The sequence below is a fragment of the Serinus canaria genome, chromosome 9, assembly GCF_022539315.1.
Source record: "Serinus canaria isolate serCan28SL12 chromosome 9, serCan2020, whole genome shotgun sequence".
NCBI classification, from domain to species: domain Eukaryota; kingdom Metazoa; phylum Chordata; class Aves; order Passeriformes; family Fringillidae; genus Serinus; species Serinus canaria.
The window spans coordinates 19,300,562-19,327,754 of NC_066323.1; the positions used below are offsets into that span (position 1 = coordinate 19,300,562).

The window sequence follows — 27,193 nt, forward strand, 5'->3', positions numbered from 1 at the left end:
TTAGATAATCAAAGCAGTTTTATTAAATTAAAATCAAAAGTTAAACATTCAGTGTGCTTGAGAAGGGAATACTAACCAACCTATTCCCCACACCAGACTGGAAGATACATTCACTAGACATGTGAAATGAGAGACTTTGTCCCAAAGCATCAAGCCTGGAGCTAGTTTGGCTCCCTCTCACTCTGCTCTGCCCTTTGCTAGAGATCTGCCACCTCCCTGCCTGCCTGCAAGCAGTGTTCCTGCCTGCACAGTTCTTGTGCCATGCCCTTTCCCGAGCACCCTCTGATCATGGGAAAACCTGGTCAGTGCCAGGCAGTACCAGTGTTTCAATCTGGGGAATTTGAGCCTGTTGGGCCCCAAGACCTGGTTGTTGTAGTCAAGCAAGATGCAGGGAGTGATGGCAACAGATTTCCACACTGAAGGGATGCCAGAAGATGTTTCTGCTCGGACAAAGCCAGGTGGGGATAATGGCAACAGAGGATGGAGTCTGGATGCAGAAAGCCAGTCATGAGCCAACACCACAGGGCAGGTTAGTCAGGCTGATGTATTTGTGGCTTTCCTGGCATTTATTTGAGCCTCCACTGCAGCAGGGAGAAGAGACAGTACCAGGGGACAGGAAGGGACTGCCCCTTGCTCTCTGCCCAGACCTGCTCTCTCTACTTCATTTGACTTTACCTCTGAAAACTGCTGCACCCTTGTGCCATCTGTCCCCCAGCAGCAAGAAGGGAGCCGGTTCCAGTTGGCTGACTGCAGAAGAGCCGGGGAATTTAGGGGAGGTGGCTGCACAGGCAAGAACTGGAACAAACTGGGAAACAGGTTGAAGACAGGATTTGGTAGATCCAGCAGGTCTTGATTGGACTGTGATCCTAATTTTCTTGGCTCCAACATGATTTGCATTGTGGGCTGTAAATGCTGTTTCCTGCCTTCCCCAAAGACAGACAGACAGACAGACAGGAGGAGGAATACAGCTGGCCAGCAGGCCGTTCAAAATGAGACACGCCTTTACCCAGCAGTGGGTGAGGATGGGGCTGAGAGAGAAGGCTGGATGAAGGCAGTGGTGTCCTGCAGCAGGTGGGGCACTGAGATCAATATCAGCCAAAATGATTCCCTGCAAAGGTCTCAGAAGGCCCGTGGCTTTGTATATGGGCCCGTAGCACTTTGGGTTTTATTAAAGGAGGCAGTGCATTTGAAGCAACGGTTTCAGGAGTTCAGCCTCCATCAGGGGAATCACAGCTTGGAGCTCTGCTGGCTGAGGTAGGACATCCACTCCTTGAGGGGGGGGTTCCCCACAGCCACCAGCTTTTTCAGAAAGGCACTGGGCCGTAGCCCGGGCACATCAGGGTGGGCCTCGGAGTATTTCTGCAGTTTGGCCAGCACACGGGGGAGCCCCACGGTGGAGGCGTAGAACATGGGGCCTCCCCTGTGCTTTGGCCACCCGTAGCCATTGATGTAAATGACATCCAGGTGCTCTGGGCCTGATGCTATTCCCTCAGCCAGGATGGCAAACCCCTCGTTGATGAGGGAAAACAGACACCGCTCCAGGATTTCCTCCTGGTCTATGAAGCGGGTCTTGATGCCATGGGTGTCTCTGTACTGGGACAGGAAGTTGAGGAGCCATGGGTCTGGTGTGGCTGTCCTGCCCCCGGCCTTCTCGTACTGGTACCAGCCCCTGCCGGTTTTCTGGCCGAAGCGGCCCTGCTCACACAGCAGGTCTGGCAGGGGGCTGTAGCGCTGGCCGTGCCGCTGCCGTGCCGGCGTGCCCGCGGGGAGGGACGGCCCAGTCAGGCCCTGGTCCTTCCGAGACCTCCAGCCCACGTCCAGCCCGGCCAGGTCAGACATGCGGAAGGGGCCTATCTTAAACCCAAAATCTTCAAGAACCTGATCTACTGCTTCTGGTCTGCTTCCTTCCTCTAAAAGGAAAACTGCTTGTTGGATGTAAGGAAACATCATGCGATTCCCAACAAACCCAAAACAATTCCCTACCACCACTCCCACTTTTTTCAGGGCTTTGGCCAGCTGCATAGCAGTGGCGATGGCGGTGGGGGATGTGTGGCGGCCGTAGATGATTTCCAGCAGCCTCATCACGTGGGCAGGGGAGAAGAAGTGGGTGCCAATGACCTGCTGTGGGTGGTTTGTGGCAGAAGCTATTTCGTCGATGTTCAGGGCTGATGTGTTTGTACACAGCAAAGCTCCTGGCTTGCAGATCTTTGACAGCTTGTGGAATATTTCCTTCTTTAGTGCCATGTTCTCAAACACAGCCTCGATGACTAGGTCTACATCGCGCAACTGATCAAAGTCCACAGTAAACTGGAGACGTGCAGGGTTATGAAAATCCAGGGTCTGGGCACCCCCCTCCATTTTCATAGCCTCACGTTCCAAAAGGACCATCACAGCTTTTCTTCCCTTGTTGAGATTCTCCAGATCCTGCTCCAGGGCTACCAAAGGTATGTTGGCCTTAACCAGACAAGTCACAATGCCTCGGCCCATTGTTCCCAGCCCTAGGGATAAAAGCAAGATAGAATCAAAGATTATGAATAGCAAATTAATCTCTTGAAAGCAGCATTTCCTTTATATCTCCAGCATAAAAAGTGAAGGCCTCTTGAAAACAAGTAGTGCACACATAGAAAACAGATATTGAGGACTGGGAAAAAGGAAGGTGAACATGCTCTTTCAGTGGGCCTAAATGTTTGAAAAGAGGTAGCACAAAGGCAAGTTAGTACCCTCACAAGCTTACAAAATGCCAGTGGGATTCACCCAGTGTGCACGGACCATGTGATTAATGTCTTATCTCTGCAAAGTTTTACACCTATGGAAAGCAGGATCATTGAGGAGTGAGAACCTGGGGGTCAAAGAAGCTCTGAGTTACATCTACAACCCTGGTATGACCTTCTGCAGGCAGGTTCAAAGCAAGATTTCACCCTGAGGGTATCAGTGCCTCACTGTTCCTGTGAGATGGTCTGTTATGGGCACTGAGCAGATACACCCCCGCCAGGGATTTTGACACTGGCAAAGTTCAACGAGTTGGTTTCTCCCTTGTCCTTCCAAGCTTCCTCTTTGTCTCCCTCCTCTTCTCCCTCTGCATTTCATTGTGTGATCTTTGAAGCAAAAAAAATTTGGCTGCTATTTCTGTAAAGATTTGCCTGCTGATCTGCTCTAAACTTTGTCTCTAAGGCCTCTTGTGTCTCTCAGTGCCTGGTCAAACGGGATAGAACCAATGCAATGTTCTTAATCTAGATTTCAACATCTTCTCTCTCCTTTTAAATCACACTGCCACATCAGTAGACTTTTGCCTGCTGTTCACTTTCTGTCAGGTATCTCTGCCCACAGGGAACTCTTCAAGCCCTCCAACACAGGCCATTCCTAACTTCTGGAGATTCTCAAAGTCAGTCTTCCTTGTTCAACGACACAGTTAAAGCTCTTCTCAGAATTTCTGTATCTGAGAATCCATTCACACTGTCATTTTTATCCCAAGCTCCGTAAATGTTCTACCCCCAGCTCATACCCCCAGGAATACCAGAGTAGAGATCACTGGCTTGATCCCTTTCACCAGCTCTGTCCTCTGTGACATTAAATGAAGCTGCACTTTCCTGTGACACACGACCCACACCACTGATCCTGCTCTCCCATGGTGGGGGCTTTTCCAACTAAATTAATACAAACCAGTGAGAGAAGGTCAGCACAATTTTACCAGCTTTGAAAGTGTGAAGCCTCTGAATGGGAGGATGATTAATATCCTAAACATAGCAGCAACCGGACAAAGTACAGGTTTGTTATAATTCTGTAAAAATGATTTTTTAATCTCAGGTTTACAAATGAAAGTCAGCTAAACAAATAAACAGAAACAAAGGGATTAAAATTTTTGTCTAAATCAGCTTTGTAAAAAAGAGCTGAAATGATGTCATCATTTAAACAAGTTCCAGCAACCAAGGTCAGACAAGGTAGGATGTTTTCCCTGCATGCTACACACTCTTGGTTTAGTTCTGCCCACCTTCAGCTAGTGTACACACAAGACATTTCAAACATTCCCTGCTTAGCCACCAGAAGATGGTTTTTACTGGCATCACTAGCTGGCAGCCTGCTTTACAAACCATCATTACACTCCCAAGCAAATGCTGAAGTTCCTTTCAAGGAAATTAGATTTGCTATTTCCTAATCAAGTTCTACTGAAAACCAATTTGAAAATAAATCTAGAATAACATGAATCAACTCCTAGTAATTCAGTGTCTATGGTTTGCTGGCTGAAAAAACCTGAAGGTGAGTAGCTTCTCCCACTGTGCTCACTCTCCAGAGCTTTTAATGCAGGAGCAGGTACAATTAGGGACAGGTTTTCCCTGGCTTTGGTGAGCCACACAAAGTGCTTTCTTCCTGCAGTGCAGGAGGGTAGCTCACCCCCCAAACCCAGCCCCATCTGTCAGGCTCTCTTTAGACATCAAGCTGAAGTGTTTGCAGTCCCACATGGCTCCCTCTTGAAGTCTCTTCCTTCCCACTGTGGAGGCCTGGGTTTTCTCTCTAGAATTTTCATGTTCTCCACACATCCTGTCTGTGGGTCTTATGTACTTCTGATCCTCCCAGCTTCAGTCTCGTGACTGAAATTTTAGTGGTTCTCTTGCCATATGAACTTTTCCTTATTTTCCACACTGCTTTTTCCTAAATCAAAACCTGTTTTGTGAGCAGATGTTCCCCAAGCTTCTTTCCCAGGGAAGCTCTGCAGTGGTGGCAGGTGATTCCCCTGGTTGCTTCCATCATGAGTACTCCATGTAGGTTTTAGCCATCCCAAGAGAGACAGGCACACATGCTTGTAGTACTACACTTTCTAGGCCACAGGAACAGGCTTATAGATAAGATATGAGCTTGCCAAGCTTGTTTCTGACCTAGAAAAGCTGTCTCTCAACTTCCTACAGAACTCTGCAATGGTCTGTATAAAATGATGTTTAATGAAGCTGGCAGAGAGAGTAATGAAAGCCCCAAGGGGTTTGTTACATTAGAGCTTGCACAGCATGATTCCCCTGGAAATATTTCCTAAAATTGGGCTATAAAACTAAGGAGAGCTTTGGCTATCTAGCAGCAAAAGAGGCATTTCTGAGGACTCCTCTTTTGCAATTCAGAAAGCCAAGTGATCTTGGGGAAGAATATATGTTAGAGCAGAAAAAATTGGTAGGGAATCATTAGGCCTTACATGTGTAGAAAGCTGTGGAAGAAGGAGGAAGGGAGATGTCTCATGCTCAGCTCAGATCACACAGACTGAAATATGGTGAGGAACTGCTCCAGAATTTCTGCTGTATGTTGCATTTTCTTACTCAATAGTGTTCTCCCTTCCCCTAAACCAGAAAAAACCCTATGTTTTCCCCTTCCATTCAGGGGACTAGTTTCATATCCAAGGCACATCTTTCCAAAAGAGACTGAAATCTGCTTTAGGAGCAAGAACAGTTCCCAGCCATCCTGCTCCTGGTGTTTTACTGTGAAATGAAGCTTTGACATATAATTAAAACTACACTTGTACATATATAATTTCAGGCCAAATATGGGTATGACAAATCCATTTGCTGGGCAAGCTGAGTAAATAATGATGGTTAATTATTGATCTGTCACGTGAGGTATTTAGAATATGAAAAATCATACAAAATTAATTGAAGTACTTTAAAATACAAATTTCAAAACCAAAGGACTTGAAATATGTACAAGGCAGATCATGTACAGTCACGCACTACAGAAATACCTATCTGTGGAAAACACTCTGAACTACAATGAATACTTGGACATTAAAATGCCTGGCAATTGAAATAATTCTTTACAGACTGCTAAAAATATGCAAGTACTGTTCCAGTTTTCCTGGTAAAAACAACAATAAGCAATTGGCAGTAATGGGCTGCTGCTTTCTCTGTTTCAGGGTATCAGTTTCAAGCAGAAATAACGTGATACTCCAGGCAACCAGGGAACTGTGGGGAGATGCAGCTGCAAGGGACAGAGAGAAAGGAACCTTATTTCTGGGTGGTGAGGAACCAGAGAAAGTGAAAAGAGGTGAGAGCCAAGAGTTCAGAAGCAAAGGAAAGTCAACATTAAAAAGTCAACATGATCTTCTCAGTTGCTTCTCACCATGCAGGAATAAGAGATGGAAGCAGCAGCATAATGCAAGATGGTTTTAGTGTGTGAGACAGCACAGCACTGTCTGGGGGAAAGTGGAGTCTGCATGGTTTCTGAGGAGCCTGCATTGAAGCAGCATCTTTCTCTGACTGACCTCCTCTCTGCAGTGAGAATAGAGAGACCCAGGGTCACCTAGGGTAGACTCAAAACATGAGTAGCACTCTTTTAAAAGGTGTCAGTCCCTCAAAAATCATCCCTAGGATTTTCATTTCTGGTGCTGCAGGGATGTACTTCAGATCAAAAACATGAAGTTACAAAACACTGTAGAGCACTGTACTGGCTGGAGAATTACTTTTTGTTTCAGTAACCTGAAAGAAAAAATACAATTGTGTTGGCATGTTCTCTGCCTGTCTCTAATGGACTTACAATTTCACTTATATCAAAAGGCAAAATAGGAGAGAAACCTTCCAGAGGAAGAAGGAAAAAAAAAGCACAAGATGCAGAAAGAAGGGCTAAAAAGCAGTGACCCTTTGGTGGGGGATTCAGGGTTAAAAGGAGGTGATCAAGAACCTCCAAAAAAAGATATGTCACAGGAAATCAAGTATGACATGAACAAGAACTTAAGCAAAGCAAGCTCTACTGGTGGGATACAGGGGCTGTGTCTTGAGAGCAATGAGTCAGCAAGGGCTAGAGTCTGGGTGAGTCTCAAGGCCCTGAGTGCACTGATGGGATTTAATGCCTCTGACCAGCCACACCTGGAGCTTCCACCCACCTGTACTGCCCAGTGCCCCATTTAAGCTCAGACCTGGGCTTGTACTCTATTCTTAAGCTTTCTTGGAGAAGCTCTGGTGGCTTACTGTGGCTATAGTCACTGTTGATCCAGACCTCAGCCTGCAGACTGATGTCCACCTTTACCTTGGACCTGCATCATCCTGGGAACTTTGCCTGATCACCTGTACTCCCAGTAGCTCCTGGCCACCATCTCTGGTCCTGCCCTGCCTGCCTTGCCCAGGTGCTGTACATTTTGATGCAACAGTAGGTTGTACTGCCATCCAGAGGGAGAAATGGGTGGGCAGGGTCTTCAGGAATGGGGAAGTGTAAAGTTCTGTGTGTGGGGAGGAACAGTGCACAATGGGGCTGGCTGCTGGAAAGCAGCTCCCCAGAAAAGGGTCTGGGAGTGCTGGTGGACACCAGGTTGGCTCTGAGCAGCAATATGGCCTTGTGGCAGAGCTGATCAATGCTATGTGGAGCTGTGTCAGGAGGGGTCTTGCTGGAAGCTTGAGGGAGGTGATGCTGCCCCTCTGTGTAGCACTGGTAAGACCATAGCTGGAGTGCTGGGCCCACTGCTGGGCTCCCAGTACAAGAGGCATATGGAGTGATTGGAGTGAGTTCAGTGAAGGGCAAATAAAATAATCAAGGGACTGGAGTATGTCTCATGAGGAAGGGCTGAGGGAGCTGTGACTTCAGCACAGAGAAGGGTTGGGGGATCTCACCCATGTATATATACAGACCTGAGAGAAAGGTACCTGGTAGAGGAGATGGAGCCAGGCTCAAATGGCCCCTGGTGATAAAACCAGAGGTCATGGGCACAAGCTGAAACATGGGAGTTCCAGCTAAACAAAAATAAACAATTCCTTTTAGTGTGGGGCTTACTGAGCACTAGCACAGGTTGCCCAGGGAAGCTGTGGAGTCTTCATCCTTGGAGATGTTCAAGAGTTGTCTGGACATGGTCCTGAGCAAGTGGCTCTAGGTGACCCCATGTGAGGAGATGTTGGACAAGATGACATTCAGAGGTGCCTTCCTGCCTCAAGGATTCTGTGGCTCTCCCCCCTGTTCTTGTCAATGGCTCCCCATCCCTGGGGAGCAGCTGCTCCCTGCCAGTAGATAATTAACTGGATGTGGCTAATATCAAGGTTGCCTGTTACCCTGGGCACGCTGAGCATGAGCAAGGAAGAAAAATCTTGGTACCTGGCTATGGTGTAATTACTCCTGGAATGCTGTTCCCACTTTGGCTATGCACATTTTATGGAGTGTTGAAAAAATTGTGGAATTTCAGGGTAAATCAAATGACCAGAGTGTGACAGATTGTGCTTTGCAGCAGAAGTACCAAAGCACTTAGTTTACTTCTTCTGCAGAAGGAGGAGTTCACTTGATTGTCTGTAATCAGCTTTGAAAACACTGAAACCTGGAGGTGTGGTTGGGGCAATTTCAGACCATAATTCAGAAATCTGTCCAGAGATGAGTGACAAATACTTAATTTGATGGAAGAGACATGCAGCCCAGCCAATTCTGCTTGGAAATAAAGTACAGATGATGTTTCTACCAGAAACTTTTAAATAGAGGTTGCATTTGTCCTCAGAATTCCCTCTAGCTCAGTTACAGCCCCAAAATAGGCAGCTCAGCCTAACAGCCCTTCTGGCTAAACTGTCACTGTGATTAGCTCTTTGCAAGTGTGTTGTTCTGGCATGGTTTAGCAGCACAGAGCAGACAATGTCCCTCCTGGTCACCTGGTCATTCCTCCAAACTCCAACACAGGCCCTCCTGTTAAAGCACACACTGCAGGACTGACCTGTGTGGGACTGACAAAAGTGTATGTCAGAACTTCTGTGCTCTTCAAGTCATAAAACAAATCTGGTAACAGTTAATGCCTTCTTACCTGAATGTTTTAACAGATCCTTCTCACAGGGTTTGTGATGTTTAAAAACCCATTTCTATTAAAAATATGGCATGGCAGGTAATGAACAGAAGAGAACTTCCAAAAAATTCTCTATGGCTTAAAATGAGTTGTCAGACAGCTCAAGAACCCTGAGAAGCACCCAGAAAAAAAAGCAGTGTTGATCTGGTGAGATTTCCTTGAAACAGAATGGCTGTTTTCCAAGTGCTCCATTACTTGTCTAACCATTTTTGAGTGCTACTATCAACAGCTAGAGCTGAAAGATATTTTTTTCTTAATCTCAGCAGTGCATTGAAGGTTTATTTAAATTGCTCTTATAAAAAATTAATGAAGGCATTATCTTGCTGGGCTACAAAATGGCAGGAGTGGATCCCAGTGAGATGAAATCTTCTTAAAATACAGCTGTCAAAACATTTTTGTATTAATATATCCTTGAGTGACTCTGTGCACATGCACTTGCAGTACAGACCTAGACCAGGAGGAGGAGAATTTCCTACACACCTACTTCTAGCACAAAGCAAAACCAGGTCTTAGTGTTTAAAAAGGAGCAGGCTGCTTATGGTCCACACACAGAGCTGTAGGGGGACAGAATATAAGAAAATAAAGATAGTGTAGAAAGTAATGTTACCCCTACAGAGTTTCAGCTGGGCCAATTATCAAAGATTAGGAACAGGCCTGACTTTGACAGGCTACAGCTGTAACCAATGAGAAGAAGAGTGCTATAAAAGAGTGGGGGGGGCTGGAGAAGGGAACTGGAGTCAGCTGGCTGCTGTGTGAAGAAGAAAGAGTCAGTGCTCTGAGGAGCTGCCCACAGGAAAACACCTTTGCCATAAGGAGACAACAGTATAGAACCCCTACATTAAGATGACACGAAGCTGTCTCTGAAGTGAGAGAAAGCTATTCTTCCAAAGAAAGAGGAGACTTCAGGTACTAATCTGGTGGCATGTGAGTTGCCATCTGAATTTAGAGCTTCCCAATGCAGTGACAACTTCACCAATGGGTGTGGAGTGTGTGCTGGTGCCCATGCCGGCAGTTCTCTGTCCTTACCTATGACGGCGGCCTTGCGCACGGGCTGCGGGGCAGCGCTGCTCCAGGAGGCTCCGCTGGGGGTTGCCCACCTGCGCACGGCTCTCTCGGCGAAGAAGGCGTACTGCAGCGCCTGGGCCTGCCCCGAGCTCAGCAGCACCTGGAACAGCTCCCGCTCCCGCCGCACCCCCTCGGCAAAGGGCCTCTCGGTGGCGGCTCGCACGGCCTGGAAGCACAGCTCCGGAGCCAGGCACCCCCACGCCTGCTTCTTCACCTTCACAAGAGCTTTGTCCAGAAACGCTTCCATGTTGGGCAGTTTGGGAACTGGCTTAAGGCTGAGCCTGCGGGGTCCCAGGGGCTGACCTGGGGAGAGAGAAATGGAGTTACAGAGCAAAGCATCCACATCTTTTCAGATGTAGTATTTCCAGACTTCCAGACCCTTTTCCATAGGCTGGGATTGCAATCTGCCTCCTTTTCTCCAACTCCCTGCATTAGGGCTTGCATGGCACAGTGAGCTGGGTCTAGAACTAAAGCTTCTGACATTTCTCCTTATTTCTGCTTGCTCTGACAATTATGATTTTTCAAGTCCCTTCTCAGACTTGAAAAACAGTAAGACTTTGTTTTCAAATAATTCTCTCCTTCCTTTTCTCAGCTTCAGAGTGCCCGTTCCAGTTCTCTCTCTCTACAGTCCTAGCTGCCACTTTCATATGGATCTTTCTATAGGCTTCAGCAATGAAGCTTTCCTGCAGTATTGTTTAGTATTCAGGACCCAGCTGACATTAGCCAGAGGCATTCCAGCCAGAGGCCCGACCCAGACATTGACAAGAAAGTGGAAAACACACCCTGACTTCTTTCCTGACTGAAGGAGCCCCTCAAGTCACTTTGGGACTAACCAAAAGGAGATCTCACTCAGCATGAGTTTGGCAGCAAATGGGAGAGTTCATGTTTGTGTCAGCAAGTGATGAATCAAGCAGCCACACAAATATGTGAAGTTTATTACAGACAGAGGTTGCTATGGTGATACCTAGAAAGGATTTTAATTGAGAGAACATAGTTATGGTTCAGATGCCAAAATTCTCTGTCTTCTTCATAAGTACAGAGCTGGCCATACTCATGTGTTCCTTTGCTCTAAAGGCAGCTTGCTCAGTAAAGACCAGGGAGGAACAAGTTCAGCAATTTGGGAGGTATCCCCTTGATACTGCAGCATTGTCACAAAGACCCTGCTGTCATCACAGCCCTAGCCAGATCATTAACTGCAGCATGGCACTGCATGGATTGCTAGTGCTGTTCCCAGAAGCAGCCAGGACAGCCACCAAAGTCAGGTGGTGGGCTGAGACCTTTATGCTGAAGCTCTCTGGGGACAGTGTCTCATTGCTCTGGCCTCTTAGATAAGCTCTTCCATGAGGACATACTTCCTTCCAAGGCAGCATATTGCATCTGGCTCCCCTTTCTCTTCCTGTTGTCTGAGCTAGGGAAGTGCCAATGCACCAGCAGAATACCCAGGAAATCCTACAGGGGATCCTGAAGAGCAGGAATAATGGCAGTTCTGCAGGCATGGCTGCCTGACATACAAGTCCTGACTCTGGCTCTTCCTCCAAGACTGGGCAATGCTTAGGAGAAACTGAAATACAAGTTTCCAGGATGAGTTAATAAACTGATTTCTTGTAATAAAGGTCTTCAGAGCTCAGGTTTTTAATTAAGCCTCTTAGTGAGCACAAAAAGATGAACACTCACTGTGTAAGTAGCTTCCCTTGTAATCAGAGTTCATAAAAATGTTTTCACATTGATAGTGGATATAATTTGTATCAGCCAGTACTGCAGGATTTAGTCAGGATAATGTTCCTTTATTTTGGAATAATTTTTTTCCTTAAGTTTTTAACCCAGAAATGTTCTTTATCTGCAGTTCTTTATTTAGGACTGAAATAATGGGTTATATTCCATCACAAGAGGAAAGCTCAAGCTTGTCCCAGAAAGCTGATCTGATGGCTGAAAGATTGGGCAGATCAAGGAACTTCATATGACATCCAGTGGAAAAGGAATACCACTGGAAGCCTTTAAGCTTGGTCTTCAGACAGCAAATAGTACTGTAAGCACAAATAGTGATGGGGGACAGGAGACAGTTCTCAGACTAAAAAAAAAACCAAAAAAAGAAACCCTCAGGGTCCTGTAGTAAAACTCTTATTTTAGCTGAAAACTGAATAGGTTTTCTACAGCACCTCTGTGCAGTATCTTAGCTTCTGCAATGCTAATAAAATAAAAGACATGTTTATGATGAGGGACGAATTATCAGAATCCAAGTCTGGGAAGAAGAGATCAGTGTGGGACACCTGCAGCTTGATTTCTAAAAGCAAAGCAACAGGAAGATGATGAACAGTGCCAGTCATCAGTGCTGCAGGAAAAGCATCATCCACACACACAGGAGCTACCATGGACTCCTGCTTTTTTTTCCAGGTTTGTAGTCCAGGGGGCACAAAGGGCAGATCAAATCTATAAGATTTATATCAGCCAGTGCACCACATATGCAGGCAGTATCAAATATTGTGTTTTTTAAAGAAAGAAATATCATCCTAGAGTTGTAAACCCTTGGGGACACTGAGATGGCACATGCAAGGGACAAGGCCAGCCTAATATTCTTCCTCATGCAGGGAACTGCTTGTGAATTTTTGAGGAATAAAGCTGAGCCCTGTCCCTCAGGCTGCCAGAGACAATTAGAGGCCATGTCAGACCTTTCACAAATTCTGTTTGGTGTCCAAGGAACACTTGGCTAGGCCTCTGTCTAAGGAAGGTGTCTGCCAGAACCTTGAGCCCTAGGGAGAGATTAAAATGTCTTGATATTGTGCATCTTGGCAAAGATGGTCCATGGAAAGGCCTTGCAGTTCTAAAGGAAGGCCTTTCCTCCAGCCTCCATTTCAAGGATGCAATTACCCACCAGCAGCATCTGTTCCACCCCTAGCTTTGATGGGCCTCAGAAGGACCAACCACTTCCTCTGCAGCAACTCCCAGTAGCTCACAGGCAGAAACTCATCATCCTTCACCACAGATTAATACCTAGGGAACTTGAACTATTCTAAATTGCTCTGGTTTTCCTTGCCTCTTTGGTGCAAGGCATTCATACTGCTCTGCTCTGAGGTCAATCAGCAGATGGGGTCAGAAAAACAAGGGGTGTATGTGGAGAGTTTCAAAGTCTGCTGTGTGGAGGCCAGGAACCAATTTCTCCTCCAGCTGAGGAAGACCAGAGCAGGCCAACAAGAAGTGGGCAGGATGAGATGCCAGCTGCTGCATGTCACCAGCAGTTCCAGCCATTTGTCAATTTTGTGATGCCATCAGCTGGGAAAAGCCTGAAATGCAGCTTTGGATTACTGCAGTGGTTGTCAAGCACATCGAATGAAAGGACGTTCTCCTTGTCCCCAAGGATTTAACTCCAATCTATTCTTTTTAACAAATGCCTTCAGAAGTGAAGATATTTTCTTTAGCCTGGAGAATCCAGTTTGCCTGAGATGTCAGGGAATTATTCTTGCTTCTTATCTGCAATACATAAATACTGGTTTTCAATGAAAAATCTGACTCTGAATCAGTAATTGCCTCTGTGTATTCCTACACCCACGGACTGTTTCAGAGCATCTTTTGAAGATGTTCTTCATTAGGAACAGCCCATAAAAATGTATGGATGAGAATGCTCTCCCAAAGTGCCATAAAAGTAGCTCTGTCAGCTGTGTATCACAGCAGTAATCAAGGACCCCGATACAGTAAGGCAGTCATTTGAGACTGATCTCTTGCCATGAGATACTGCAGCTCTGGTGCTGAAAAAGCTTTAGAAGAAAATGATTTCTGAATTGATTCTTTGAGAGTTACCTTGCAGTACAGCCTTCCCAGGAATAGAAATTCCAGTGGTGACAAAACCAGTTATTTAGCCAGACTGCTCTGTAAGAAGTCAGCAGTTGTACCTTCATGTTTTAAAGAAAATCTTATTAGAAACAAAATGCTGCCTGCCACACAAAGCTAGTGGAATTTTGTGATGGCATTTTTTTTTGGTATGTTCTCTTTGGTTTTATTAAGATTATCTGAAAAGCATTCACTGAAAACAGAACTCCATGAGAACGGACTCCAGACCAGCTATACAAGACTGTCATGTCTTCTGCAGCCCTGTTAGTGCTTGAAGGAGAAAAATGAAAGTGCTGCCTTGTCTTTGCAGGACAGGGAATTTATTAACTTTAGGCAAAGGCCAAAGCAAGGAATGACTCAAAAGAAACATACAGGCCCTGGGTACACCAATCTTTCAAATTATTAGATAACCTGAGGGTAAATGGTGCGTCAAAACTCGTCAGGGTCTTCTGCGGGGTCTAATGAGAAATTTTTCAAGCAGGAAAGAAATATATTAGCTGGCTCACCAATGTTTTCACTGTTGAAACATGCACTTTAAATGCCAGTAAAGCTGTTGGAGAGAGTCTGAAAGCATTTTTAAAGTTCTGTGGGAGTTGATATATAGTGTGATGTGCAACACTGTCAATGACATTACTCATTTTTGCTGGGGTAACTCAAACCAGCAATAAACAGAGTGAAGATCTAATAATGAGTAAGACTGGGACAGGCTGCATGCTGGACCTTCAGCCAGGATCCTTGTATGCTTGTACAGCTCAAAAAAACCAAACAAACCAAACCCACATTGGTAGCTACAATCTCCAAAGAAGATGAAGCTAAAGAACAGGATTTTGCCAGTGTTGGTAGTGGACATAAGCTCCAGAGAGCAAGTTACCCTGAGAAATACCGTGGTCAGTGCCTCCTTCCTGAGGGTCTCCTGTAAGGCCAAGCTGGCTTTCATAACTGTCAGCCACTGCATAATGTCTGTCATGGAAGAAACAAACATGCAAATATCTAAACTTCACCTGATTTCACCTAGCATTTGTTGAAATCCAGAATGTTTTCAGGTTTGCCAGTTCCAGCAATGTATCCATTACTCATTTCGTGACACACTGCTGCTGCTGTCATCAGTACTGGCATTGATCTTGTGTAAAGCATCGTTCAGAGCCCAGAGGGTACATCACAGGGAGCACTGTTTGTTGGGTTAATTTGCCCAGAAGAGTGGTAATATTTCACTGCTCTCCCAACAGATGGAGAAACAGAATTCTTATTCAAAACAGACAAACTCAGCGAACCAAAGTACCTTTGTTTTTCTTAGAAGCAGCAGTGAAGTACATCACCCATCTCTTGCTAAAGAATTATATTTAGTCTGATGACATAAAGGAAAGAGCAAAGAGGACTGCTTATGTCATTGATTCTGCACTAGAAAATGAAGCCCTAACATACTGTGGGATGAATACAGTGAGAAGGATAGGCATCTGCTATAGAAAACCCAGCCAAAGGATACCTTGATGCCTCTCTGGTACATCTCAAGGTGTGGGAAAGTGTACAAGACACTGATATTTAAGAACAGTCAATTCTTTGAATTACCTTAAAAGATGGTGCACTGTCATCTAGGACAAAGCTTAGGCTGCCTCAGCTTCTAGCACAGAGAAGGGGCCTTGTGTGTAGTGAAGAGAACTGGAAGAGCAAAACCAACATCCCAGCTTGGACAGCATTGCCTGTACAGGCCATGTGATCAAAGCAGGAAGGATTTTCTGCTTTCCTGCATTCAGTTTATCATGACAGAGCCCCAGATGAAATCCAGTGGTCAGGTTCCAAAGGTACAAGGAGGTCAGCATTGGAAAAATGCCCTGTTTTCTCTAAAGGTGATGCTCCTTATGCTGCAGGAGAAATGTTCCTCTTCTTAACTCCAGCAAATTTGATTCTGTTATTTCTAAGATGGGAAAAAAACCAAATCTCTCCCCATTCCTCCTGTCTGCACAGGCTATTTTTTTATATGGCACTCAAAGGATTAGGGACAGAGTCACTTACAGACCATGGATCATTAAATTGAACAGAGGATGTGCCAGCCCCTCCACTACAGGGAGAAAATTATTTTTGCTCAGCCATTATGGATGGTGCAACCAGAATGCATGCAGTGCCAGCTGGGATCCAGAACTCTGTATGGATAGAGCACTTACTCCCCAAAACCTGGGAAGTGCAGTATCCCAGAGGAGCATTTGAGTTTGGATATACAATTAAAAAGCAGGAGGACTCGATATATATCTGTTCTCTCAATCTCAGTTGAACTTCTGCAGTTTTCCAGCATCTGATTTTTTTTCACTTCAGACAACAGGAAACAAATTCTGCAATTAATTCTCTCTTATATGGATGCCAAAACTCAAGAATGGAGCATATAAATTAGAACAAACTAGTGGGCTTTTTTCTGACTCTTTTCAGCCCTGAAACATCACCAATTATTTCCTGGTACTGCTACAATTTGTTCCTCACCAATCACTTTGTTTGCCAAACGGATTGCTGCCTCAATGGTGTTTTCTTCCACAATTTCGTCAACCAAGCCCAGCTTCAGTGCTTCAGTTGCTGGAATGTGTTTTCCTGCCATAAAAAGAGAAATAAGGTGACTGCAGCGGAGCCTGATGGGCAATTTTGTTCTTTTCCATCTGATCAAATGACTTGTGCAGCTGGTAATTAGCCCCTCATGGGTGGAAGCAAGTAGAATTACAACCCAAGAAGCTACACAGGTAAAAGATTCCTGGTTTTTAGACCAAGCTGGTATGACTCAATGCCGTGTTCTTCTATACAGACACAGCATTTACCTGTAGTGATCATCTCCAGAGCAGCTGGTACTCCAATCAGTCTGGGGAGTCGCTGAGTGCCTTCAGCACCTGGAAGTAACCCTATGGTGACCTCTGGCAAACCCATCCGAGCCTAAAATGTGGTAAAATTAAATAAAAATCTGATCAGGAAGAGTGGTAATTGCAAACTGAGCAAAATAGAGGAAAAACAAGCAGACGTGAGTCACATTGCTCCTCTAGGAAGCCTCAGAATTTCTACATAGAAACCTCATGCTCACTTTTTTGCTACATAAGATATTTAAGAAAGAAACCCACTTGACCATTTGAAGGATTCCTGTACAAATGCACAAGGAAAAAATGACCTTTCAGAGGGTTTGTGTGCTAATACAGCACTGGGGGACAGCTGTAGGGCCAACAGCATGCCCTAGATTGACACATCTGTCAATAATGCTTTCAAGTAATTGTTACCAACTGTTGGAGGCCATGCTGGCTTAACTTTCATCTCCTTACTCTAATTCTTGCAAGTTTAGTAAAGAGTTGGAAGGAAACCTAAAACCATCTTGTTTCACTACCTGCCATGGGTAGGGACACCTTCCACTACACCAGATTGCTCAGAGCCCCATCTAACCTGTCTTTGAATACCACCGGACTCTTCCCTAATCTTCCTCCAAATGTCTCTGATGCATTTGATATCTGGTAGTGTCATGGCAGGTAAGCCGGGGGCAGCAGGAAGTGTATGGAGGTCTTCTCTTAAAAAATGTATCTAGATTTTGTTACCTTTAAAAAATAGTTTGCACATTTTCTATTGAGCTTTTAAGAGATTTTGAGTTACTTTAAGACCACTACTTATAGTTCTAGTAGTCATGGCATTTCATGATGTGGTTTAGTGGGCATAGTGGTAATTGGTCAAAGGAGAGACTTAGTGATCTTGGAGGTCTTTTCCTACCTTAATGATTCTGTGATTCCATGGCCCTCACCTTAGGTGGCACAGAGGATGATGTGGAGTATCTCTTTATGCTGTTACAGCAACCCACACTGCCACAGAGAAAGTGACTCACTGCAGAAATAAGGGGATGGCCCTGTCAGTGAGGAGTTTGTACAAGGAGACAGGCACTGCTCAGGGTGGTTCAGCATTCCTGAACCTTGAAGGAAAAAACTCAGATTATTCCTGCGGACTCTTCAAGCTGTCTCTTGGTCAAAGTGCTCCTTGGGGACCCAGAACTCATGAGGAATATAACCCTAAATGCTCCATGCTAGCTGAGTTTCAACTGCCTTTAGAAAGTAGGCCATGAGCAGAAAGAAGTGCAAAATTCACAAGGCTGGGGGAAAAAAATAAATAAGAGAAAGTCACGCTGCATGAGTCAGTAAGATACAGCTGTCTGCATCAGAATATAGATAATGAGACCTAGGGCAAATTAACATTTGGTTACTGGAGTTCTATGCAGCCATCTTATCCTACTAGTTACTTCATATTTAGAAATTACTTGAAATTAGTTAGTTGTAAGGCTTAGGAAAGATGTCAAGGGTGGTGATGAAGGATGTCTGAGCACACAGACTTGTATCCTGTAGCTGTAAAGCCACTCTCCTCTGGGCAGAGGGTCCTAGGAAAGACACTCTGTCCCTCTGCTCGTGCCATCTGTACCTGGCTCCCGCTGCGTCCAGCAGCCCCGGTGGCCGGCAGGCTGTGTTACCTTCATGTGTGCAATGCGGTAGTGACATCCCAGCGCCACCTCCAGGCCTCCTCCCAAAGCGACGCCTTCGATGGCCGCCACCACCGGCTTCTCGCTGCTTTCGATGAGAGACACAATGGGGCCCAGGGCACCTCCAGATCTCTCCGGAGAGGAAAATCCTCGGATGTCAGCTCCTGAGGGAGCACCAAAAGATTAGCAGGAATTAGTAGGCGAGGCGGTGACTGGAAGAGTTTTTCCTTCTGTGCCACTGGACACAGCTGCTCACAAATGCCCAAGCCTTTGCAGAGCATGCTGCTGGCAGGAGAGTGGTTAACAGGAATCACCCCCTTTTGGGACCACCTGCAAGGAACCCTGGATCTTTGATCCTTTTCACAGAGCTCCGAGGAAGGCTGAGTACAAAAATACAGAGTAACTGTAAGGATCATGCAGTCACTGCAGAAATTTGCAAACATTCTTGGTGTGATATTGAGCCTGGAATAGTTAAGTGCAAGTTACTATGAACAAGCAATGTAGAACTCCACAGAAATTCCCTAGCTTTTCAGGCTTCTTCAACTGGACATCTATTATTCACCGCTGCCCCACCCCAGGTACATTCCATACACTAGACCAGCAAATTCTCCAGAGATTTTACATAAACCAAGCTATGGAGACTGAGGAAACACCAGGATGTTAAGGAGTTGAGCAGCTGTCCCTCATTTCAGAATGAACAGACCAGTTTACTTCTGGCCTATTTCAAGATCCAGCTTGTTGTGTGCCCCATGCCAATTGTGGTACAGCAAAATAGACAAAGCACTCTCTCTTGTGGCCATTTCCAGCCAAATCAGGACTTTTGTCAGCAGTGTGATGAGGCAGACAGTCTTCAGATATGATGGGTGGAGAGTGTTTCATCTTTTGCTCAGCCTGTGTTTGATGTCTTACCTGCGCTGAATTTCCCATTTTCACCACAAATCATAACAGCTTTCACTGAGGGATCTGCATCTGCTTTCTTCAGCCCATCCTCTAAAGCCTGGAGAACTGCCCGACTGAAATAAAACAGAGATTCAGTGAGTAGCCATCAAATACATCCCCCTTCCAAGAGGTCTGTGTTGAGCACACTGAGCAGCCCAGTGAAAATGAGCACTGTGTCCAACAGGCAGTCCCCATGCCTGGTGCTGCCACAACCTCTCCAGGTGAATCCTGTCCTTAGTCTCTCTCCTACTCCAAGAACAAGCACCCAAACCCAACAGGCTGATTGCTGACCTGTCAGTCACTGCCTGGAGAACTCATCTTCAGGCTATGACACTGCTGTTTCTACAACAAGCAGCACAGGGAAATGTTCTTTTGAAGATGTCTTTATGAATTAAACATTCAGATTTTCAAGAAAACAGTTTAGCATAATTTAGAAATAATTAATGCTAAACCACTGACAATCTAAGAACTTTCTGAAAGGAGCTCTAGGGATAAAAAAGTTATTTTTCAAACACCTGACACGGTGTTTGAAAAACACCTGACATCAGGATTTGCTGATGTTAATAATGCTTTCATCTTGTGAAGGTCTGCACATAGGTCTGGACTTAAACTGGTGTAGGATCCTGTCAAAGGGAATTTGGGCATGAAACACTACACAGAGCATGTCTTGACTTATCTGAACAGGTAGATCTGCAGGCACCAGCAGTAAATGTGGCCAGCAAAGAATTAATGAAGAATTTCAAAATGAATCTGTAGAAGCCTAAACAGTGATTTGTCAAATCAGATATTTAAAAAGTCTGACCCAGCTGAATGTCTACTTTGCATTTGCCTCTTTAAAACTAATTCATGTGTTTGTATGGATGGACTTGGAGAACCTAGTCTGTTTTAGAAGGTGGTAACAATAGCAATAGTAGGTAAAAATAGAAGCATTCGAACTTTAGTAATAGAAATATTAATACAAATTTAATGTATACATAATTTAGATACTAAAATGTACTGCTATACACACATACTGATATCATTTGTGAGAGACTATTCTGTGTAGAGATGCCTCTGATACAGAAAATCTGACCCACAAGCAGTTGAAGGCTGGAGGAATATCCAAGAAATAGAACCCACACTTGCCCAGTCCTTTTAGAAATCAGCTTTTCTTCCTAGACCTTGTCCAAACCCTGGGCCCAGCTCCACATGTGAGCTTGGTGCTGAGGAAAAGGGAGCAGAGCTCTGCTGGTACCCAGTGGAGAGGAGCAGTGTTAATTACAAAGAGCTAATCAAAAGGCCTGAGGCATAGTCAGCTTGTGCATGCTGCTCAGTGTTAGAGGGCATTTCATTTAAAAAAGAAGCTTGTGCTGAAGTAGATGAAAACCACATCATTGTACTCTTGTGTGCATTTTTACAGAACAATGCTTGCAGAATTCATGTGGGCATCCATAGTCTGCAAAGGGAAACCTGAAGGCTCAAGGAGCTTTCCCTGTAACCCAGCTGTGTGAAGGAATCCCAGCCAAGCTCTGCGTATTCCTCCTTCAAAATCAAAAAATAAAGACAAGCCATTGGCAAAGTGCAACAGTCAGGGCTCTTGGCTGAGGAGGGCTGTCTAGGAGGGTCTCCAGGACCATCTGCTGCCTGTATAGGGCTGTGCTACACAGAAGGGTCAGTGAGACCTGACAACAAGAGACTGGGAGAAGTTTATTTTTGGAGAGAGAACAGCCATTTATGTACCAATTAGCCAATCCAGACATCAAAGACAATGCTGAAGTCTGATATTAGTAATGGTTCTGAAGGCTGAAACTTAAAATGAGAATAATTTGGCCATGCCAAAGTAAAACTGTGAGGTGAGTCAGTAAAGGCACCTCCACTGCATGTAGGTCCACATAGCAGAATATGAAAACCTTTCCAAATTTCATACATTAAATGTGTTTTAGTATGTTAAAAATTGTTGTTTATCTCCCTCCCTTTGGCATCTCTGTGGTTGCTGCTATTTGAGGAGCACCCACAGGCTGCACCCAATGCTTGCTGCTCTTTGAGTTCTGTTTGTGCATCAGTGAAGAGCCAGGCCACAGCAATATCAAAATCACCAGGGGCTGGGAGATTGCAGGGAAAGCCATTCGGAAATGTCCTTACACTTTACAAACCATGAGGCAAACAGGGAGAAAATATATGTTCCATGATCCAAACAAATGTGAAGTTACTAATTTGCAAATATTGTATAGACAAATGGCAAAATTCCATCAGGAGCAGACAAGAAGCAATCAGTTTTCTGTGTTTGTTCCAGGCAGATGCAAAATGCCTAGCTAGAAGGGTTGTTGCAGCAAATTGGAGGGTTCAGGGTTCTATGGAGGAAATCAGTTCCAAGCCCCCAACACTTACAACAACATACCACTACCAAACTAAAAACTAGTCATCAAGGCTGCCACAAAATCACAATTTGATCCTTGTCTCACCTTAATTAACCCAACAGACCTGTTCATGGCAGTGAATAATTTAAATTGGTTCTTGCAAAAATATCTCTTCTATTTCCATATAACTTCTTCTCAATTGGAATTTTTGTGGAATAAAAAGAAAAATCAGAATTTTTGCAGTTTCTTGTTTTCCTAAGATGGAGTGATAAGTTTGCCTTGGATATGTCACAGTCCAACAGACAGACTGCACTGCTTTGTCACTGACATGTTATAACTGGCAGTAAAAGATGCAATTTTCAATTAAAGAATCATAGTAAAATATATGACAGTGGAATTATAAAAGTGCTCAGGAGAATCCCAGCTTCAAACTGCTAGAGCATTAAAGGAACAAGAAGTCACTGTAATTTTCATAAGTATTTCATTACTGTGACAGTGTCATTCATTTAGCAGTAACAATGCAAAAATTCCCTCCACGCTTTCCAAGGCTGCACCCCATACCATGCAGTCATTTCCACCATGGGTGCTATTTTGACTGCAGAAAGGTGATTCTGCAAGGTGATTCAGTGTTTCAGGAACTCAAAACAGGTGCTGTTAAAGAGTAGGTGCACACCAGAGCAAGAGAATATTCTTGGAGATTACCATATCAGGTTGTTTTTACTTTATGGAACTCATTGAAGTGGCTGTGAGGTGCTGGATTTGTGGCAGGGTTTTACTATTTACCTTAATTATTTCATATTTTAGCTGGAGTTTGTGAATGTGAATTTCTTTCATTAAAAAGAAAGTAATATAAGGGAATCCTGAAAATTTACTTAGTCACATTTAAAGAAGTGAGACTCAAGTCCAACAGTGGAAAATGTAGTTTATGGAAAACATGCAGGTCTGGTCCTTTTCCTCTGTATTTTTCTCAGCTTCTAATATACTTTAAAAAACTGCAAATCCCAAACCTTAACAACAACAACCCAGGCTCTCCCATTGTCACAAGCTCCTTTTCCTTTGGATAGCTTCCTGCAGTGTTTTTCTTTGAACTAACTGCTGGGTATTACATAATCCCCTACTTGAAATTGAGGACTTGTGTGCTGGAGCTACCTGCTCTGCTCTCCCTTGCTTCAGTGTCAGAAGCAGCTGTGTAGTAGCTACTGTCACACACTGTTGTGTGACAAGTTGCTAATACAGCTTGAACAGTTCTGTTCAAGTTTTATGTTCTTTCTGAACATAAATTAAGACCAGTGCCAGAATAGCATCTTTTGGGTGGAATTTTAGAATAGTTGTTTTAGGCAGCAGATGCTAATTAATCCCAGAATTTTCTCTATCTCATCCTGATGAGGTGCTGATCCATGGGTAATCACATTCTCCCCTCTGCTACCTGTCTGAAGCTGCAGCTTCTCTCATCTCCTTTACATTTTCTGATTTTTAAGGTGATCAGGGTCAGAAGGACAATCCTGGCAGTCAGGGAGAGTCTTTCCCAATCAAACCTGTTATGCTGTCACACTTCATAGAATCCCACACATAAGCTGCCTTACTGCATGGCCTCCCCTATCCTCCCTGGAGCTTTTCTGTCCTTGTCAGCTCAAATGTTGAACTACTCCTTAAAGTCCCTCTAATTCCCAGTGCCAGCAGCCTGCCTCTGCTGAGATGGGGTAGTCAGTCCTTCCTTTTGCAAGTCTTGTCTTTCTGTTCCCCCAAACTCCCAGTTCTTTGCATATCTAAATCCCTTCTCTCAATGTCATGGTCTCGTAGATTCAGATCTCTGAGCACTAAACTTCTGCAAACCAGGAAAAAACCCTTCAAACAAATCAAATTTGGCAGGTGCCACCTCTGCTGGTGGAGAGAGTGATCAGCTTAAAGGGGAGTCTGTGTGGGAACCGAATTTGCTGCCAGACTCTCAAGTCAGCACACATTTCTCAGGAAAGCACTGCCCCAAGGTACCAGCAGAGGATGATGTCAGACAGGAGAAAACAAATTCCAGCCACCAGTGGCTTCTAAAGTGCTAATGGCCAGTGTGATGGCCCAGGAGGGGGAAAAGGAATAATGAGGAGAGGTAGGGGAGGCTGGAGCACAGCAGCAAAACCTCACAAGTATTAAAAAGCATTTGTGCCTGCTGTGAAATGAAATTTTCAGGATTGCTCCTGTCTGTAACTTCACTGCCTCCTATGACCTGTGCAGTCAAACATTTCTAGAAGCACTATCAAACCTGCTCCCTGTGGTCCCGTACAGAAATGTGCAGGAGCAGGAGGAGCACCCAGGGATCAGAGTGTGCTCTACCTTTCCTAGCTGCAGTCACATCTCAGCTAACACCTACCTGACAGCACGGGTGTGAGAATTATGGACCTCTTTTAAATCAGGTATTGCCCTGGCATGCCACCAAAGACCACAGACATGTCTCAAGTTGTAGCCTAATGGATCTGAAGCCTGTCAGGGTCTTCCTTTTTCCCTGTGGGGCTGAGGGACAGGACAACAACCATGCAATCTGTCTCCCTTGCTGCGAGGCACTGCAGGGCCAGGAGCAAAGGGCGGTAAAGGCAGAGATCTGTCCTGAGCAAGCTGTTGTGCTGCTGCTGTTCAAAGGCAGAGGTGACTCTGGGTTTTCTCCAGGACTTCCCAAAAGAAGGGAGTAAATGTTCCTTAAGCACATGTCTGTTACTGCTGAAGGTTAGACTCACTGATTTTAAAGCTCTTTTCAACCAGAGATTCTATGATTCTTTAGGTCTCTATTTTGTATTTTTCATGGTAAGGATTGAAAGTTTATTGTGAGCACAGTTTGGAAGTTTTCTTAGACTGGTCTTGGGCTCAGGAGGTCCAAAGGATATCTTACACCATACAGTTCTGGGAGTCTTACATGCCTGGTTCATCTAAACTCATCAAGTCACTCCAAGTTTCTCATAGTAATTACCTGAGCGTGTGAAAATGTCCTTACTGCACTTCTAAACAAGTTGCAACAGAAGAGTGAGCAGTGCCAGCTACAATGTAGCTTTTCTACAGAAGAACATCAGGTTTTATCTACTTTTCATGCTCTTCCTTGTCTCTATGAGCTTCTTTTTATCAAACTTTCTCATTTGTTAATCAAGCACAACTGCAGTGGGGTTATTTTTGGCTTGTGAATACAGCCTGGATAGGCACTGTGGTCACTGTTACTGAACAACCACAGCTGCTTAGAAAGGGTTTATGTGCTACTCAGAACTAAAGGAATTAAACCCCACAACTAATGTAAAGCTAAAAGCACATAAGTTCTTTTCAAGACACATGACAAAGTAAAATTTCAGAGGCTTCTCAGATTGATGTTTGACTTTGTTTTTCACTGGCTCTTGTTTGAAATTGCACAGGGCCCTTTTTGACCAAGATTAGTATTTAGAGGCCAATTCTTTAATAATTTATAAGGCCAAATGAACTGTTTTCTCATAGCCCTGGCTGAGTTTAATCCTGGTGCCAGCTCTGCTTGCTGAACCACGCCTGATATCCACAGAGCCCTTTGCCCTCCCCCCTGTGCACACTTGGATAGCGCAGGGATTTGCCAGGCAAGCACTGAGCACTGTGGGGCAGGCAATCAGACCAGGAAATCTGAGGATTCACTTGTACCAAGCAGCGCTGAAGACACTCCAGGCTGAGCTAACTCTGCTGTGCTATGTCTTGCTGAAGCAGTGTCTTGGTATTTAAAGAAGGAAGGTGATGAGAAATAGGCAAAGTTTTTAAACACCCTCCAGGGGAGATGGCAGAGAGTACGGTCTGCTGAGCCGGGCGCCTCTCCTATGAAACCTCCTCCAGCTAGAAATTATAAAAGAGAGCAGAAGTTATGGCAAAGTTCAGCATGTTGTTAGCAAAACGAGATCCAAGCTCTGAAGGAGCCGCCAGGGCCTCTGTGAGGACTGAGCAGTGAAGAAGTCCCGGCTGAGTCTCTCAGGGGCCGCCCCCCTCCGGGACTGGAGGGAGCCTCACTCGGGCTCGGAGAGACGGAACGAGGTGAAAAGGAAGGAACTCGGAGAATCCCCCACCCACTCACAAGGGGGCCCCAGCCCCGCTCTCCCCGCGGGCTGCCGGCGGTACCTGAGCGCGTTCACCGGAGGGTTGCAGAGCCGGATGACGGCCACAGTCGAGCCCCTCGCGTACTGCGCCATGCCGAGCGCTCCGCTGTGTCCCCGTGTCCCCGCCGTCCCCGGGCCAGCCCCCGCGGCGCCCCGCCCGCCGCCCGCCCTCACCGCCCGGTCACCGCGGGGCTGGCCCCGGCCCCGGCCTGCAGAGAGCCGCCTCTGCTGGGGTGGCAAAATGCGGAATATGGAAATTTTTCTTAAGAAAGGATGTTCATTAATCTTTGATCTTTATAACTTTCAAGCCTAATCAACAAGAAAGGAGATTTAATCTGTGGAACAGCAGCTCACAAGCTCCAGGTGGTGTCCGAGTGTTGGAAAGAAATTCCTTTAAAGGTAGAATTGCCTTGCTAAGGCCTAGGGCTCTACATATTTCAGTGGTCTCAGTCCTAGAGAAGGTAGACAATGCTTGGGAAGGATGTGTATAATGTGTCACTGAGAGTGGGCACACAAAATTCAGAGGTCACAAGGACATTTGGCTGGACCACAAAACAAGGAAGAAACTGATAAAGCCAACCCAGCAACTGTGCTGAGATCAGCCCCAGCTGGGTAAAAGGTAATTCTAGCAGGGGCAGGTCATGACCAATGACTCACAGACCACTGACCCAAAAGAAGATAAATACTGGGCTAATTAGCACGAGAAATGAGAGAATCATTAATCAGTAGAAGATAGACCACTAAATAAGAGAATGATGTAACTTGCAGCCAATGAACATCAATACTTTCATTTGCTAAAATGTATAAATAATGAAGAGTTTTTATAGTTGTGCTGTCCTTGTGGATTTGCCACCCAGCTTTCTTTCTGTGCAGAAATGTAAATAAATCAAATACCTTGACTAGGTGTTGGATAGGCATCTTGTACACTGGGTGAAAGAACCTACTCTGGGACAGCACTGGGATTTAATGTGTGCTCCCAGTCAAGCTCTGTCCCTCTGGTCCCCTCAGGCATCACTTCACACCAGCCCCTCAACTGAGTGCAATAATGCCACTGTAAAAAAAGCTGGGAGGGAGGGGGGAAACATAGTTTCTAATGTTACAACCTGTATCTGTTGTAACATTCTCTGTTCCTTATTTAAGGAACAGAGAAGATTCTTATCTATATATGGTTATATTCTTATTTATATGTCTATAATCTCCCCTTTATGTCTTTTGGCCTTTAAAAGTCAGTCCCTGGGCAGCTCTTTCCCTGGTCTGGAACAGGGTACACAATTTTACAAATTGACTTAATTGTATAGAAAGGCCCTTTGCTAAAAACAACCTTTATTGCTGCTTTTATATAACCTTTATTGTTACAGCTGTTGTGGTGGATCACTACAGCTCTTCTGGTATTTATTATATAATGTTACAAACTCCCCCAAACTAGTGATAATACTCTGCCACTTGCTTGTAAACAGCATGTTCTGGGAGTTTATAAAAATGGTGTAAATGATGCCTTAGAGGGCTAGCTGGTCTGTAGAATTTTTATTAACCACAATGAAACCAAAGATCACTCTGAGTTGTACTTTGTGTTTATAATTTACAGGTCTAATCTACTTGTCCTTTAATAATACAACTACTGTAGTTGTGATGAAACAGCCCAAATAAACGCAGAAGAAAGCAGTGCTTGGGAAAAGAGAGCTCATAGAAAAAAAAAAAAAAA

At 44.9% G+C, this 27,193-nt stretch overlaps 1 protein-coding gene across 1 annotated transcript; it reads right to left on the minus strand.

The window, feature by feature from the left end:
• Positions 1-25,640, minus strand: EHHADH (enoyl-CoA hydratase and 3-hydroxyacyl CoA dehydrogenase). The gene is made up of 7 exons (XM_018913137.3): positions 25,514-25,640; positions 19,047-19,150; positions 18,129-18,301; positions 16,459-16,570; positions 16,133-16,237; positions 9,803-10,144; positions 1-2,498 (listed from the first exon to the last, which is right to left on the minus strand). The coding sequence occupies exons 1-7, from the start codon at positions 25,582-25,584 to the stop codon at positions 1,228-1,230; spliced, it is 2,178 nt and encodes a 725-aa protein (XP_018768682.1). The 5' UTR covers positions 25,585-25,640; the 3' UTR covers positions 1-1,227.
• Between the last annotated feature and the right edge of the window lie 1,553 nt (positions 25,641-27,193).